General features: G+C 39.2%; 1 protein-coding gene across 1 annotated transcript; it reads left to right on the top strand.

Annotated features, from left to right (window-relative positions):
• The first annotated feature begins 16,295 nt into the window (after positions 1-16,295).
• On the top strand, positions 16,296-17,420 carry CCR10 (C-C motif chemokine receptor 10). The gene has a single exon (XM_053453811.1). The coding sequence runs from the start codon at positions 16,296-16,298 to the stop codon at positions 17,418-17,420; it is 1,125 nt and encodes a 374-aa protein (XP_053309786.1).
• Positions 17,421-18,866: the final 1,446 nt, after the last annotated feature.

Raw genomic sequence — 18,866 nt, 5'->3', positions numbered from 1 at the left:
CCATACATGCCCATCTTTTCCTGAACGCATATTCATTATAAAAATACAAATATGATTCAAATGTGGTTCAACATAAGTAAATTTAATAGCAACAAAGAAAAAAACCTAATGTCCCCCTGATGCTCAGCCAGTTAAATGCCCCCCATGATACTGGCTGAGGATTAAATAAAGTATTAAAGTAGCGCCGGCCGGCAGCATCAGCACGCAGCGGCCGTTTAGATTAGATTTCCAACAATCTAATGGCCGCATAGTGATGGGAGCAGCGTGAGGGGTGAAAGGTCCGTGCGAGGGGGCGGAGCTTTCACCCCTCACGCTGCTCCCATCACTAGGCGCCATCGCATACGGCCGCTGGGTGCTGATGCCGCCGGCCGGCGCTGCTTTAATACTTTTTTTTTTCATTTAATAGCCGATCCAGCTTGCCATATTAAATTTTTAAAAAAGTATTAAAGTAGCGCCGGCCAGCGGCATCAGCACCCAGCGGCCGTTTAGATTAGATTTCGGGCGGCCTGGGGGGCAATTGCCCCCTTGCCCCCCGGCCCAGCCCGCCCCTGTCCAACACCAACCCCCCCCAAAAAAAACTAAAATACTTGCAACGCTGACTCTACAGATTAGGAGTAGATCATTGTAGTCTTCCCTCATTGTGACCTTAATGTGACCTTGTGGGAGATGTCTTCATGACATACAGGCAGGATAAGGGAAGAGAGCAATACTATTTAGATTGCATAGCACATGAATGGTACGGGTCCTGTGAGTGACCTGAAATAGATGTGTGAGTCGTAACCAGGCCCTGGCTTTAGTTGTTCAGGCCCCTTGTGGTGCCCCCTCACCCATCAGAGTTCCTTTGTCCCCTTCTTCACTGTGCCACACCTCTATTCTTCCCTCACGTAGTTCAGGTATAGATCAAGTAAACAGATGGAAACACATCACTGCAGATATAGGTCAAATGAATCAGAGATACAAACCATGTAATTGCGGGTATTAACCCCTTAAGGACAATGGGTGGTCCCTAAACCCATTGAAAACAATGCATTTTGAGCCCGTACATGTATGGGCTTTGTCATTAAGGGGTTAATAAATAAAATACCATTGCAGGTACAGAGCAACTAAATAACAAACAAACACCGCCTTGGAGGAATGGATCAAATACATAATGCATGGAAACCCTAAATTGCAGACATAGATCACAGGTCACACATCCCAAAGACCAGCCCTAGCACCCAGATCGGATCCACAGAACCTGCCTAGCACCCAGATTTGGATACAAAGGACTTGCCATCTTTTCCCCCAAACAGCCTCCCTGTGTCGTCTTTGGTCCAAACAGCCTCCCTGTGCCATGCTTGCCCCTCACTTGCCCCCCACTTACACATTCATGCTATCAGAGGCAGGGGACTTCTCTGACATCAACTTATAAAGAGTAGTAGCTCTTCATTTGTCGATGCCAGATGACCAATAGAGTCGCTCTTACGGACCTTGAAAATCCTGGCACCAAAGCTATTTGTCTCCCCAAGGTAAGTTGTTCTGAGGTGTACCTTACCCTGCCCTTTGCCAGGGAGATTGAATCCCTATTCCTCTCAGGCCAAGTTGCTCAGAGTGTTTGTCTCAGACTCAGACATTCTGTCTCCATCAAGGTAGCGCCCCCATTTAAAATAAAAGAGTTCCCTGAGTCTAACAGTTGGCAGTTTGAAAGCTCCTAGGAGTGATCAACTGGGGCCCCTGATTTTTTTTCTGCGAAATGCCTCTATATATGGGGCACTTCAGCTACACTGGCTTAGGAGACGAGCTTAGGAGAAGATTGTTGAACGCCTCCTTGGTACTATTTTTAAACCCCTGGGCACCATCATTAAAAGGCATATCGACTTCAAACAAACGCTCCTAGAAACGATTGTGTTTCAGATGATAAAGTGTGTGCATTGAAAGAGTTAAAATACCAGCATTTGAAATACCCTGGGGTGTCTATTTTTCAAACATTCAGGGGGTAAATTGAACAGGCCGGTTTAAAAGAACTCCCAAATAACACATGGGGGCAGGATGACCACATGTCAAAATTCAAGTTGAAAAAATGTGCACTTTCCAAATGTGTCCTTTTAGCCTCCAAACAATCAGACAAACCCATGCATGGGTGGTATCGCTGTACGCAGGAGATGTTGCTGAATACCTAAAGTACAATGTGTCTCAGATACCTTTCACCTGCTCAGATTTTCTTATCAAGGCTGCTAATGGCTCAATGGTCAATGCAGCCGAAGGGCAGCCTTGCCTGGTTCCATTGTTCATTTTAAAGTATTTCGATCCCTGAGTTTAGCCTTAATAAGACTATGTTTCTATGTGTAATCCATTGTAAGTCAAAGTATATGACCAATGTTCCCCCTACTTTAAAATTAGTTATGTCATCCACAAGATGCAATAAAGCCTAATTTGTGGATGGCTCAATCATGACTCCAAGCATATATTTGTCTGTTAAAATGATCAAAAATACACCGATCAGCTATAACATTATGTCCACTCACAGGTGACGTGAACATGCCAAACATAAGCACCCAAAAGACTGTTACTATAAAGAAGACCTTTTGGTAGAAAACACTGTCTGTTCCCCTATACAGTCATATAGTTCCCTACCACCCCAATTTCTCTAGAGTTCTTCATATACTTGAACTGTTCTCACAGTTGTTAAAGAGAACAGTTTGCCCCAACATTGACATTTTTGTATTATCCTCCTACTGTCTTCACTCAGTCTGCCAAGTTGCTGGATTTGAAGCAACCAATACCTTATTTCTATGCCTTGCTACCCAACTACATAATCTACAATGTTTCCACTCATAGTACTACTCCTGCATTCTGAAAACTGAATGCAAGTTGTGCCATTCCTAAAAATCATTTAAAAAAATTAAACGGAAGATTGTAAAAAGAACATTAATAAAATAAAAGAGGCTTCTATCATTAAATCTAGTAAATAAATCATCTAAAAAAAATTAAATCCATGACTAGTTCTCAGAGAAACCCTAGTAGGAACATATTATAAAGTGTAGACAATTAGGATTTTGTAAAAAAAAAAAATGTTTAATTATTCCTTTGTGACTATGCTGTAAATATAGCTGAACCAATAAATTAAATTGCTGATTGGTCTTTGGACCTGGATCCTGGTTTTGAAGCAGAGAAGGTTACTGTAGAATGTATTTTTTGGGGGGAGGGGCTACTTTTCATTAGTGGACATCAAAGCCATTGTTGGTCACTTTGTCTCATAGGAGGCAAACACTTGCGCTAATGGCTGATATTTTCCCAGTTCTGCTTTTGCAAACCACCTGTCATCTGAAGAATGAATGTAGTGTCAAACTAAGATAAGGAGATCTGTTTTTGTGGTGAGTTTTTAGAGTTTCAAACAAACCAGGACGGGGCTGTAGCCTGCCAGCAGCCTTATGGGTAAGCCACAAGCTAATCTGATTTAGCATCCACATTTGTTTTTATTTCATGGGGATTACCACAAAGCACATATGTAACCTTGCTGAGCTTTCACAAAACCCTGCAGACCATGCACACTACAGTAGCATGGAAAGCTGTTTGAGCTGCACCTAATTTTCTGCACTTAAATATAAGGACATTCGGTACAGTTCGGGATAATAGGTATAGTTTACTACATCACTCTGTTGGTCTTTTAAAGCTCCAAAATGACAGCAAACCCTGTTCATTCAACTCACTTTGAATGTAATATATATTTTTTTCAAATACTTTTTTTTCAGTTTTAGAGACAATACAAACATAACGTCGTTGTTAAGAGTACATGGGCTTAATAGGAAACAAAGCATTTGTTTCATATTCATATCATATATGGAGAAACCTGAATTCCATTCACACACATGTATTAGACGTAGAGAATATATGACCTGGAGCATATGCTTAAATATATCGGCCTTGGGACATTCGGATCAATTAAGCATTTCCCATTGGGGGTTGACCAAAGCTGATAAGATGAAGAGTTTCTACAAAAAGTCACCAAGGATGCCAGATATACTGTAAAGAGCAACATTTGAGACCATTGAAAAAGAAGTAGCTTTCCCTAGTACATTGATATTGAATTTGATTTATTATTTCAAACCATGTTGTAGGCTAAGGTTTAACCAAGATCTTGCTATACAAATCTTAATAGCTAGAAGTATATTTAAGGCTAAAAATAATCCAGGTTTACGTGTACTTGGTAGATCGAAATGAAACAATCAGATTTGTGGTTTAATAGCATCTTCTGTCCCAAAGATTTCATGATATAATATTTATCTTGTTTAAAGTTAAGGAGTTTTTTACATTTCCACCAGATATGGAACATATCGCCCTATTTCGGTATTGCATCTCCAGCAAGCATAATTGAGAAAACGTCTTAAGACGAGACGGAACCATATACAAATGAGAGAGGCTATGTCTTGCAAGGTGTCACCCTTAGGTTTTCATTTAAGTAAGTCTGTTAAAGAAAAAAAAAATGGAATGATGAATACCTGGATATATTGTCTTTATTGCCAGCATAAAGAATTTGTATTCAAACATGGTAAGGAGGAGATAAGACATGGCCCAGTTGTAAGATCTTTTAATAATTGGTTGCAAGCTTTTTGAATTTTTGCTAACGTGTATTGTGAGAAGCATATAAATAGAAGTGCGGGTCTTTTTCAGCATCTAGATGCAGTGTTAGAAGCATATAGGAACTTTGGTGGTTTGGTGTGGTTTAACTATGATGAGACTTTTAGACAGAAGTTGTCAATACATAAGAATTTGAAATGGGGTACAAAGGATGTGGGTTCATGGGTGGGTATTATGTTGCCCCAGAGACATGTTTACTGTTTTAGATCTGTAGGTAGTGTTGCACAGCATATATAAAAAATCAATAAATAACAATAAGTGCAAAGTAAAGTGCACACCTCATGAAAAAAACACTCTAAATTTCCACTAAATAATACAAATTACAATAAACATAAAGGTGTAAGCACACATGCCCCAATACAAAACCTTAGTGTATATTTATATAAAAGTATATACTTGCATATAAGAGAGATCATAGTGTAACCCATAAATGCAGTTTTGATATTAATGGGGTATAGAATAAACTCTCATGAAATAGAGCCGTGAACAGGCTCTATATAAACAACTCAGGGTGTACACAAAAGGATTCCTTCCTTTTGAAACCACTCCAGGCAGTAAAGGATCCACACAGCTCTTTCCCTTCAGGATTCTTTTATTCATACAAAAAATAAAATAAGGAGAACTAGGTATAAACCTATATTTCCCGAAATATAAAAGTACAATGTACTTAAAAACACAACGCATTTCGACTTTATATCTTTTTCAGGTGTATTGTCCTTATCCTTAGGTTCCATATTTATAATGTGCCTGACGCTGGTTTTGGCGCCAATTCCGTAGACTTCCGGTTCCCGGCGTGTCACTTCCGGTGCATGTCTTTGCTTGTTATACGCATCATTTCCGACGCATTCGCTCATTTCTGCTAGGTCCTGGTGCAACCTTCAAAGTGTCCCTTCCGGTCATGGCAAAGAATTAAGTCAAACAGAGATGAAGTGGATGTTCGAAAGTGAACACTATTTCCCCTAGGGGTTTAAAGATAGATTTCGAAATCAATGAATTTCTATGATGGGGAAGACTCTTCCTGACATGGACCAAATAGTATGAACTTTTAGAAATAAGATATATAATAATAAGTTAATAATAATGAATTATTCTCAGTCTGCCATACAAGATTAAATATTTGGGACGTAGAACCTAGTAGAAACGAGCGAATGCGCCGGAAATGATGCGTGTAACAAGCAAAGACACGCACCGGAAGTGACACGCCGGAAACCGGAGGTCTACTGAATTGGAGCCAAAATCAGCGTTGGGCACATTATAAATATGGAACCTAAGGAAACGGACACTACACTTGAAAAAGACAAAGTCGAAATGCGTTGTGTTCTTAAGTACACTGTACTTTTATATTTGGGGAAATATAGGTTTTTATACTTAGTTCTCCTTATTTTATTTTTTGTGAGTTTATTCTATACCCCATTAATATAAAAACTGTATTTATGGGTTACACTATGATCTCTCTGTGTCTCAATGTATAGGGCTAAAAGAGACGTCTAAACCACATTATATGCAAGTATATATATAGATATACACTAAGGTTGTGTATTGGGGCATGTGCGCTTACACCTTTATGTTTATTGTTATTAATGTTGCACAGCAACCTAGACAGAAAGGTATTTGTTGGGCTTTTATTGACTCGCAATGTAATGCAATGCCTAGTACCTGTAAACTGAGGCATGAATGTACAATGTGTGCTAGAAGTCATCCAGTGTTTGGATCTTTTTGTAGGAACTTGCAGAATGGAAAAGAGCAGGTTCAGAAAAAAAAAAAGTCACTCCAGTGAGACTAGCAAAGCTGCTTCCGTTTTTAGACAGATACCCAAACAACCTAAACTTGCTAAACTTATTTGTCAAGGTTTTATGGATGGTTCCCCTTTTTGAGAAATGCTCAAACCCTCTACCAAAAAAGTTGTGTTGTCACGACCACAATCCGGGCATGATGTCAGCATTTTGCTGTCCACATTTGAGACAATTGCTATCTGGTCATAGATCCCATTTATGAAGCCGCACAGGGGAAATATATGCCCTATGTGCAATATTGTAGGTCATCTCTGCATACGTTGCCATAGACAGTCCTTGTTTTATTTTTAGGAAAGCTTTCCATGCATTCGTCGGGTCTAAAGTAGGAAAGTGATAGGGCCATTGTTTTATTCCTGTTTTTTTAGTCAAAGGTATAGGTAAAACAAAGATAAATCCAAAATCCACGTGTGAATAAAATAGTACTAATAAAGAATACTCTCCAAAATAGCAGCTTCCAGAAAAACACTCTTCCTCAGGTGCTCAAAGACACGATACGATAACCATGGAGCGCATATATATGGAGAGAAACAAAAACAACACTAATAGTGTAGAAAGTAAACACAAGAAATAAAAAAGAGGGGGGTGTAAGTTGCACTCACAAACTGGTTGTATAGAAAAGGCTCATCAGGTTCAGTAGGATTTGCAGGGTTTAATATCTTGTAAAATCTATAAGAACAAACAGACCACAAATGGTGCAGTATCTTCACAATTCAGGGGAGAGGGAGATCTGGATACACTTACAGTTCAGCCAGGCACAACTATATGTGAATAGTGTGCAAAAACGCAGTGCAAACCCAAGTCCACTGTGGAAGATAGATCGTCTCTACGCGTTTCGCCAGTGGTACGCTGGCTTCTTCAGGAGAAAAAAAAAAAAAAAAAAAAAAAAAAACAAGTAGCTCTGTCTATGCAGTCAAAAAAGATCAATCTTTTTTGACTGCATAGACAGAGCTACTTGTTTTTTTTTTTTTTGTTTTTTTTTTCTCCTGAAGAAGCCAGCGTACCACTGGCGAAACGCGTAGAGACGATCTATCTTCCACAGTGGACTTGGGTTTGCACTGCGTTTTTGCACACTATTCACATATAGTTGTGCCTGGCTGAACTGTAAGTGTATCCAGATCTCCCTCTCCCCTGAATTGTGAAGATACTGCACCATTTGTGGTCTGTTTGTTCTTATAGATTTTACAAGATATTAAACCCTGCAAATCCTACTGAACCTGATGAGCCTTTTCTATACAACCAGTTTGTGAGTGCAACTTACACCCCCCTCTTTTTTATTTCTTGTGTTTACTTGCTACACTATTAGTGTTGTTTTTGTTTCTCTCCATATATATGCGCTCCATGGTTATCGTATCGTTTTTAGTCAAAGGGGCTGATGGTGACTGAAGGACCTGGAAGGGTCTACTAAGAGTGTGAATCTCTTGTGTCGTGTTGTGTATGAAACTGTTGAGGTCACTATTCCAGTCCAGCGGTGTGAAATTATGTATTTCTGACTTCACCTAACTTTAAGCCTGCAAACAGGCGAACTATGGCATGTCAACATTCGGATAAGACTCCATGCCCTGGGCTTACTGAGGAAGATGAGGTGAGGCAAATGTCGCCAGTATAGTCCTGTGTAATGTTCTGTATAGGGAGTATGTAGGAGATTAGGTAATGACATTTGTTGGTCCAAAAAGACCCATGTGAACTTTATAGTATCGTTTGTCCAGTCTAGGGCATATCTCAGAAGGCCAGCCCTATTCTTTAGCCTAATATTTGGGATATTGGGGCAAGATTAGATTGTCTTTGCTGTAATTTCACTAGACAAATTTTTGGACTCTTATTGTTCCATAGAAAGCGGCTGCATTGCTTGTTCAGTTTATCTATATTTCCAGGATGTAGTGCCGTCAGGAGCTGCTGCAGAGCAAAGAGGAGCTTCGGAAGACAAATCATTTTAATTACACATGCCCTGGGATGGGTGCATGGGTTTCCAGAGCTTCAGTTCCTCTATTTCCTCCTTCATGAGTTCTGTAATGTTCCAACTATATAGCTGGGCAACATTTTCTTGGTATTTTAATGCCCAATAGTGATGTATTTCTCTGCCCATTGTAGGCCAAATAAGGAAAACCCCCGGGGCTCCCTAGTGGGGCCCAAATATACTGCCTCGGACTTTAACAGGTTAATATGGAAACCTATTGTTCCATACTTTTGTAATATATGTATTAGGCGACGTATGGACCTTAAGGGCTGAGAAAGGAACACCAAAAAGTTGTCCACAAATGCTGTAAATTGGTGGGGGGGGGGCTGTATTTTGTAATACTCTGGAAGGAGGGCCCAGAGTCTAACCTAATTTGGGTGTTTTTATAGCCTCCTGTAACTCCCAAATCAATATGGATTTGTTGAGAACATCTCTTTGAGCATTTTTCAGTTTTGGGGACTCGTCCTCTGTAGCAGCTCTATTCCCCTCTCTGTGTCCTCCTATTCCCCGGAGTAAAATTGGGTGTAATACTCTCTGAGTAGCTTGTTGATGTCTGCATTCTGTGTGCACTGTTGTTTCTTGCAGGATCCTAATTGTCTGAATGGTATGTTTTCCTGTTTTGGGTTTAATTATGCTCATCAATTATTTACTAGGTTTGGTATATTCACTGGTCTAGGGAGCTTTGGGATCTTTCTTGTAGAAATGTCTCTAATTTCTGTGTTAGGGTTCCACCCTGACAGCCCGGACACTGTGTTTTTTTAATAAGTGTCATATCTACTGCAGCCTTTAGAGTAAGGTGACCAGATTGTTAAAACTAAATCCGGGGACATTTTTTTTAATTGGCAAAGGGTAAAAAACTATTTTATAAGCATGTTTTTTTCAAAATATGTATGCATTTAACTTTAAGTGGGCTAATGACAAATTTGGGTATCCAACTAAATTTTGCTCTGGATTCATATTTACACACACCAGGACAGGCTCTGCCACACTGACACCCACATCTGGACAGCTCGTCCAAAAAAATATTTTAATTTTTTTGCTTTGTTGTTGACTCCCCATTTTGTGTTTTTTTTGCCCCTTGTGTATTGCCCCCAGCCAGCACTATCTATGGGGTAAATTTATGCCCTCCAGCCTGCCCCTCACTTTAGTATTGATTTATGCAATGGCCCCAGCTGCCCCCCTTGTGCATTGATGCCACCGGCCCAGATAAAATACAGTATGGGGATGTAGATCTGACTAGTTGGTTTTTATCTGGGCTTGTCAGCAATATGTAAAAGTTAATGCCCCCATACCCTTTCATATTGCCCCTCTTTAGTATAATTTCAGCCATGTCACAAAGATTGGAAAGTAAGACCTGCCCAACACCCAGATTGGAAGCATAGGACTAGCCATTTTAGCCTCAAACAGCCTCCCTGTGCCATGCCCCCCCCACTTACACATCTGTGAGGAGACTAGGATGTGATCAGTTGGTAAGAATGATGTGTGTGTTAACATGTGTTAACATGAATATGAATACGCCAAGGATCCACCAAATGAAGATGATGGTCATGGATCCCAGGGCGTGGAGTGGTTATCGGCCCAATTTTGTCTAGAGCAGGATATGCCCCCATTTAGAAGTCGCCACCAATGATTAGGGACATATAAGTGATCATTTGAAGCTTTTCTGTTAGATGGACAAATAAAAAACATTATTAAGTACTTGAAGAAAATGCTTTCAGGTAATAAACATGCACAAAATAATACCAATTCTAATATAATATACTGTATATAGGGTAGGGCCACTCTGAATAGTTACGATGCTTACAGTAACACCACATTGCGCACTTTGCATGTGTATAGGGTAGTGTCACTGTGTACAGACTAGTATATGCATAGGGTAAAGTAATGCTGCATATTTAGCTTACAGGTGTGACAGTTCAGTTCTATTCTATCTGCAATCAGTGGTTCTCACTAGAGTTGTCCATTAGTTTTCGGGTGAACATGAAAACGAACACGAAGGGTGCATTGCATGGGTTAACGGGAGTGGAAATCCATAGGTTCGCCGCCAGGAGTTAAAGGGGCGTGCGGGCGACTCTATTGGTTGCCTGCAGGGGCCTCCTCTGTCATCAACCAATATTATAGAGTTAAAATTGGATGCCTGAAGCAGAAAGACTTGGTTGGAAGTAGGGCTGCAACAACTAATCGATAAAATCGATAATAATCGATAATGAAATTCGTTGGCAACGAATTTCATTATCGATTAGTTGAATCGATTATTATCGATTATAAAGTAAGGGTTTTTTCAGAGCAAACGCTCTGAAAAATCCCCCTCATTATATAATCCGTTTAGTCTGACTCACCGTCTCACAGCAGCAGCTCCTACTTACTCCCCCTCCCTGTAATCACTGTGACAACTGGCCCCGCCCCTTCCTTCTCCAGGCCAGAACCACATGGCTGTGACCCTCATCTAACTGTAAGTATATGTATGTATGTATGTGTATATATATATAATATATATATATATATATATATATATATATATGTGTGTATATATGTATGTAATATATATATATATTTGGGCTACTGAAAGTTAGGGGAGGTGGGGGTTAATTTAGGGGCAGTTATGGTTAGTGGGGTGTTTAGGGTTAATTTAGGGGCAGTTATGGTTAATTGGGTGTTTAGGGTTAATTTAGGGGCAGTTATGTTAATAGGGTGTTTAGGGTTAATTTAGGAGCAGCTGTGGTTAATGGGGTGTTTGGGGCTAATTTGAGGCAGTTGTGGTTAATGGTGTGTTTAGGGTTAATTTAGGGGATGCTGTGGTTGATGGGGTCTTTAGGGTTAATTTAGGGGATGCTGTGGTTAAGGGGGTGTTAAGGGTTAATTTAGGGGCAGTTATGGTTAATGGGGAGTTTAGGGTTAATTTAGGGGAATCTAAATCCTGGGGGCAGTGAAGTGACATATCTGGGGGTATAAGGCATATACAGTATATAAGGCATATGTGGGGAGGGCAGTGTGGCATGTCTGGGGAGGACGGAGTGGTGTATCAGGGTGTATAAGGCATATCTGGGGGTAGAGTGGCATATCTGGGGGTAGAGAAGTGGCATGTCTGGGAGGCAGGGTGGCATGTCTGGGGAGGATGGAGTGGGGTATCAGGGGATATAAGGCGTATCAGGCACAGTGGCAGATGTGGGAGGCAGCGTGGAGTGGCAGATGTGGGAGGCAGCGTGGCATATGTGGGAGGCATTGTGGAGTGGCAGATGTGGGGAGGGCAGGGTGGCGTGGCATATGTGGGGAGGGCAGGGTGGCATGTCCGGGGAGGATGGAGTGGTGTTTCAGGGGGTTAAAGGCGTATCAGGCACAGTGGCATGTGGGGGGTAGAGTGGCGTGGCAGATGTGGGAGGCAGAGTGGAGTGGCATATGTGGGAGGCAGCGTGGAGTGGCAGATGTGGGAGGCAGCGTGGAGTGGCATATGTGGGAGGCAGCGTGGAGTGCTGTGGTAGGCAGCGTGGCATATGTGGGGGGGCAGCATGGCATGTCTGGGAGGCAGCGTAGCAAGCCTGGGCTCAAATGTGCATTTATTGGGGGGCTGGTTGGGAAATAAAGACAAGAAATGTATTATCAAAGTTTTTTTATTCTGCTGTTTGTATTTAACATCATTTGTTTATTAAATTATTTTAAATAAATGAAAAATTTACATTCATTTTTTTTATCCGATTAATCGATTAATCGAAAAAATAATCGGCCAACTAATCGATTATGAAAATAATCGTTAGTTGCAGCCCTAGTTGGAAGTGAAGAAATTTTGTTCATTTATAAATGTTTTGCAAATATTTGTGTGTGTATACATGTGCAGTGTGCGCAGCGACCATTCCCAAAGTGAATTTCAGTTTATAATTATACAGTCTGGTGGGAACTCCCCTGTAGTTGCCAATATCAAGTAATGAAACTATCCACGACCATTCTCATTGGTTCACAATTTCAGATTAAACAATGGAAAACATTGTTTCCAACAGCACTATAGCAGACTAGTGATGGGAAGTTCAGATCATTAAAGTGAATCGGATCGTTTTGACTCGTTCATTGAAATGATCCGATTCATGATCCGAATCTTCGGATCATTCAGTGTGACTCACAGGAATTACTGTTTCCCAGTCCCTCCCCTGCAGTCACACTAACGATTGGCCCCGCCCTTTCATTACAGTCAATGAACCCTAAACACCCCATTAACCATAACTGCCCCTAAATTAACCCGAAACACCCCATTAACCATAACTGCCCCTAAACTAACATTAAAGACCCCATCAACCAAACCAATTTATTAGGTAATTTATCTGGAGTACATGCAATTAATTTAGGGGCAGTTATGGTTAATGGGGTATTTAGGGTTAATTTAGGGGCAGTTATGGTTGATGGGGTGTTTAGGGTTAATTTAGGGGCAGTTATGGTTAATGGGGTCTTTAGTGTTAATTTAGGGGCAGTTATGGTTGATGGGGTGTTCAGGGTTAATTTAGGGACAGTTATGGTTAATGGGGTCTTTAGGGTTAATTTAGGGGCAGTTATGGTTGATGGGGTGTTTATGGTTAATTTAGGGGCAGTTATGCTTCATGGGGTCTTTAGGGTTAATTTTAGGGGCAGTCATGGTTGATGGGGTGTTGAGGGTTCATTTAATTAATTTAACCCCTTCAATCCCAGGGGTTTTTGGTACCTCAAAGCCCAGAGCAATTTTGCCATTTTTGCGCTATGTCGGTTCAGTGATTATTCTCTTTTCCTGTGAATAGTGTACCCATGTAAACTATATATTGTTTTTTTCAAGGAGAGATATAGCTTTCTTTTAATACCATAGTTGGATGATTAGCTGAAAATTTAGAATGAGAAATTTAGTAAAAACTAGCGAAAATTAGAAAAAAAAACTTTTTTTTTTTTAATTTTCCCTCTGAATCCTCACAAAATTAGGTAAAGTGATGGAAAATTCCCTCCAAGTTTATCAATTCAGGTGTCCTGATTTCAGAAATACCTAATTTATATAGATTTTCCATACTTTCCCAGCACCAGGGAGTATACTATAAGGTGTACATTTTTTGTATAATTTTTATGCCTAGGGCTTAACGGGTTTGGGGGTTGTGAACGGGGGCAGGAGGGTTATACTGGCTAGATGTTATGCTAGGGCAATGCTAGGGTTTTTAATTTTTTTTTATTATCTTTTTTTTATATATATTTTTAAATTTTTTAATTTTATTTTATTTTTGTTTGCATTTTTTATGGTTAGAGGTCCTCTTAGGGCCCTCCTGAACATGCCAGTGATGTCACAATGACATCACAGCTCACATTATTATTATTTTTATTATTATTATTATTTATATTATTATTTTAATGATTTTTTTATTATTTTTTAAATGAATAAACATTTTTTGTTTCTCCTTTTCTGTTTCAGGACAGGAGGGGGGGTGAGAGACATGGTTCCCTTTTTAAGGTGGAACTAGTCTGAACAGATATTAGGGCTGTTAGTTCTTGCTGTTGAATTAGTATAGAGAGCCATTATTGCTCGGTAGATCCAGTCTTGGATGCCCATCCTCTGTAATTCCCAGTTAATGCAATGTGATTTCTTTTTTCCCGCTACTTTATGGATGTTTAATATCCGACCTGTTCTATTGGGGTGAAAACCTATTTGGTCTTGATTGATTATATTATCTACAATCGCCTTCATTCTTTCAGCTATAACAGCATATATTTTAATATCAATGATATTCAAGTAATGAAATAGGTCTATAATTTTGGGTATTTTGTGGGGTCTTTACCTTGTTTTAATATTGGAAGAATATTGTTAAAAAAAGGTTACTAAAGCCATCAGGGCCCGGAATTTTGTATTTTTTTGAGTTTCCTGATTATCTGGTGGATTTCTAGATCAGTAATCAGCTTATTGATGCTACCTCTTTGATCTTAGGATATTTGAGGTATCTTTGTCCTTTTTAGATAGTTTTCGATCCTATGTTTTGTTCAGGGGACTGTATAGTGTTTCATAATATTTGTTAAAGGCTTGACCGATTTCATTCAGGTGTAATATAGTCTTCCCACTGATTATTAATGTACTGATGGTATTATTCTATTTTTTAAGTTTGTTACTCATCATCATCTTCGTTCTGTTGCCTTGATAGTAAAACCTTGGTTTTAACTTCTCCATGTTTCTAGTTATTTTAGCTCTTAGAAGTTTATTTATTTCTTCTTGAAGGTTTAGAAGTCCTTAGTATTTTTCATGGGAGGTGTTCCTTTTCACTTCTTGAGCAGTTTTGTCATATTGAATATAAGGGTTTAAGAGGATTTTTTTCTTTTTTTGAACTTCTAACTTTATAAAGTGACCCATGTATACCGTTTTAAATGCGCACCAATTATTTATTGGTGAAGTATCAGCAGGGTCATTCTCTTAGTTCTACAGAATTCCTTTTTATTTCTATTGTTAGTGTATGGGCTTGGTTTTAAAAGCATTTTTGAAGGAAGTTTTCAGTAATGTAATTAATGTCTAATGGGTCAGAACTGCTTTGCGTGCTTGTAGTTTCAGGATCTGATAGATATGTGTCCTCCATTAGAGTTTTGATTGACTGTAATAATCTAAAACTCTCTTTTCAAATTTATCATCTTTTTTTACTATCCTTCTCTTTGTCTCTCCTATTTTGGGAGAGTTCAGAAGCCATTTTAAGCGGTAGTAGCTGGCTGAAAACAATATATAGGGGGAGAGTTTTAGAGGGTACCTAGTAATTTATTTATTTATATATTTATTTATTTTTCATCCCTTATTTCCCTTCCTCATCCTCTCTCCTGCTCCCTGACCTCTTTTCTTACTCCTGCGTTTTTTATTTATACTATAACAAGAATTTTATAATAGTTATAGTAGTGAAGGATATAGCAGATATGCATTTGGCTGGGTACGTATCTGATTGCGATTACTGCTTCTTGTGGTCCCCTCCAAGATGCTAGGTTCGGCCACACTTTTTTCGCAGGGAGCACTCCGTCTGATGAAGTTTTGCTTGGAGTGGCAACTCAAAGCCGTCACTCCATTCAGCGCTTCTACCTCCTGATGCTTACATTCTCACGTCATAGCATCCCGCTATTTACAAGGACAACAAATAAAAACTGCCTGCGCTTCTCACTCTAATAAAGTTGGCAACATATATATATAAACATAATAAAAATAAGAAGTTTTGGTTATATGAATTAGCCAAAGTACAATTATGCTCACCCGCCATGTCAAGGCACACTCTCAGTAGGGTAAGAACCTACTCTCACCTCCTACATAGTGGGCACACAAAGTAGTTTATACTGCTACCAAAACCTTATAAATGTGTTGGGGGAGGTGCTAGTAAACCTCCCAAATGAGGAGCCAACAACCTCACATATGTGCAAGCAGAGAAAAGGAAAATGTTGGTGCGCTAAGCTAGTCCCAGGCTCAAATAATACAAATGTGTAAAATGAGGCCTACCAAACAGTGTATTGGCTGTACAGTGTATACAAAAAAAACTGCGCGTCTCTTTATAATAAAGTTTGCAACAAATATATAAACATAATATAAATGAGAGGTTTTTGTTTTTTTTATATACAAAGCTGTAGCAATATACAGACACTTCCATTTCACAATAATAGCACTTGCAGTGGACCAAGGCAGATCTTGCAGGGCAGAAAAGTCATCGGCAAAGGTGGCATCCTATAGATGCACCACATTTAAAGTCACTGAGCTGTTCAGTGTGAACTATTCTACTGCCAATGTTTGTCTATAGACATGGTATGTCTATGTGCTTGATTTTATACATCTGTTAGCAATGGATGGGACTCAAACACCTAAACCCAATAATTAGTAGGGGTTGCCACATAGTTTTGGTCATAATGTGTGTTTTGTCTTGTGTCCACACGCCTTCAGTCACAGTGTAGTTGTTCAATTGTATTGGGTGGTAAAGTTTGAGAAAATGGTCAAGAGCTTGCTTGTTCTGGATGTTGTATTGATAAATTGTGCTTTTTTTCAGACTTTGAACTACTATGAAGACTTTTCTACAGCTGCTAATGACTTCTTACCTTCTGAATATTACAATGAGGTGTCAGAAATTTGTAATAAAAATGAAATACAGGAATTCAGCAGGATCTTTCAACTGTGCATAGACACCCTTGTTTTTCTAATTGGCGTGTCTGGAAACAGTCTTGTTCTTGTTACCTACAACTTTTCCAGAAAAATCAAATCAATGACTGATATTTATTTGATCAACTTAGCAGTGGCTGACCTCCTTCTACTTATGACACTTCCCTTCATAGCCACCAATGCAGTTAAAGGATGGCTTTTTGGGAATATAATGTGCAAGATCGTTGAAGGATTGTATTCTATTAATTTCTTCAGTGGATTCCTCTTCTTGACCTTTATTAGTCTGGACAGATACAATGAGATAGTTCGAGCAGTAGAGGCACATAGAATGCGGCATAAATCCATCTACTACAGCAAGATAATCTCTGTAATAGTTTGGGTGGTGTCTGTTTTACTCACTCTACCTCAGTTCATTTATAGTCATTCTCAGATTTTAGATGAAGTGTGTGTTTGCAGTATGATTTTTCCAGAAGATGTCACCACCATGGTAAAAGGTATTAGCAATTTCTCCCAAATAACTCTAGGGTTTATTGTCCCTTTTTTGGTCATGCTGTTTTGTTATTCCACTATTGCTAAGACCCTGATGTCTGCTAGGAGCTTTGAGAAAAACAAAGCCCTTAAGGTTATTATCTCCCTTGTGATTGTCTTTGTAGTCTTTCAGCTACCACATACACTGGTCACTTTTTTAGAAACCACTGACCTACTGAAAAGTGTTCAGATGACCTGTTCAGTGAGAAAATATAAAGATATTGCATTTATTATCACCAGGAGCCTAGCATTTATCCGATGTTCTCTCAATCCCATTCTCTATGCATTTGTTGGTGTAAAGTTCAGAAAGGATGTTCTGCTTCTACTGATGAAAGTACGATGCACCTCAAGAGGCAAATGGGCTAAGGACTGTAAATACAACAGAGGCTCCATTGCAATAGACACAAGCAGCTTCACCATGCAGATATAACATATTTTTGTATATTTGTTATTATTATAATACATTTGTATCTTGAAATATCTTCACATAAGGCATTCTACACAGTATGCAAGTAACATTTCATAATTCAAAAGAAAGATGTTTGACAACAAATATTTGACATGGTATGAAGAGAAAATTACAGTAATCCTTCTTTATAAAAAATATTTATTGAAACAGGTACTGTTGAGCACATGGATCCTTACAAACATAGGCAGCAATCTTGCTACTAGCACATTAGGTAAATTAGGTAAATTATGTGTTTAATGTTCTTACTGTGCTTACAGACATTTGAGAGAAGAAGCCTATATGGTGGGGGCAAAAGATACCTGAGATAGTGATTATTTGTAAAACAATGCTGACCTTTTCAATTCCTGATGTATTAAGTGCAACTGTGTAAATTGCCATTAATCTCTGTTTTATCTACTCTTTGACTATTTTCTTGTATATGTATATAATCAAATAAAAACCGTCTCTGTTAAAATACATCACTGCATAGACTGTAGCATTGTGGTGTTTATTGATTATTGAGTGCATACTGTGCATAAAATAAATAGCAATGTCATTAAATCTGTGTAATGTACATTAATATATTTACAAACAGAGGCATCCATACAAAGATGCCATCCATATCAAGAGTAATATACTGCTTATATAAAGATTTGCATGGCAGACTTAAAAACAGTAAAAATATTTATCTGAAAGAAAAGATGCAACAATAGTATCAGTACCATTTTTAGAAGACTTGTGCACGGAGTGCAAAATGGCTTCAAATATAATTTTCATTCCATTGTGACGCATTCTTTTTCTGGCAATGAATTTCAACTCATGAAATTCGATGAGCCTTTTTTTATTTGGAATGGCATTCGGGGGGAAGTATACAAATCCCTGACACCTTCTGGACTCACCTTTCATTTTAGAAATTTGAAAAAAGCTTCCCTCAGAGTAAGGACATATAAAGTGGTTCAGCAGCAACAGTAGTAGTAGTAGGGCACTGGGCCTGGACAGGCAGACACTGGCAGATGATACGAACATACAGTCCTGTGAAGCAGGGCGGATTCCCACCACAACATTATAGAAATGTAAATGAAAGTGTTGCCCCCAGTCTAAGGACTATCAAAGAGGTGCAGCAGCAGAAGTAGTAACTGGTTTTCAAGAAAGCCATCTGCCCAACTAGTTCTGGGGAGAGCTGTGTTATCTGGCGGTTGAGTATGTTGCCTGTCACAGAGAAAACCCTCTCGCTTTGAGCACAGGTAGGAAAGAAAGCAACTGCTGGGCCACTAAGAGAGGCCTGGCCAGACAACAGCTTTATGGTCCAAATAACATAGAGGATCAGTACCAAGAGGTAGTGGCAGTTCCTCAAGATAGGCTTTCACCATCTCAGAAGCGCTACTCTGACTTTGGGGAGCTTGGGTGGTACTAGTGCCCACCAAAGTA

This window comes from Spea bombifrons, chromosome 13 (assembly GCF_027358695.1).
Source record: "Spea bombifrons isolate aSpeBom1 chromosome 13, aSpeBom1.2.pri, whole genome shotgun sequence".
NCBI classification, from domain to species: Eukaryota; Metazoa; Chordata; class Amphibia; order Anura; family Pelobatidae; genus Spea; species Spea bombifrons.
This window is presented reverse-complemented; position numbering and strand designations above follow the sequence as displayed.

Bases quoted from the DNA above. Each gene is read 5' to 3' on its own strand.
- CCR10 (XM_053453811.1), top strand. From the start codon at position 16,296: ATGGTCAAGAGCTTGCTTGTTCTGGATGTTGTATTGATAAATTGTGCT.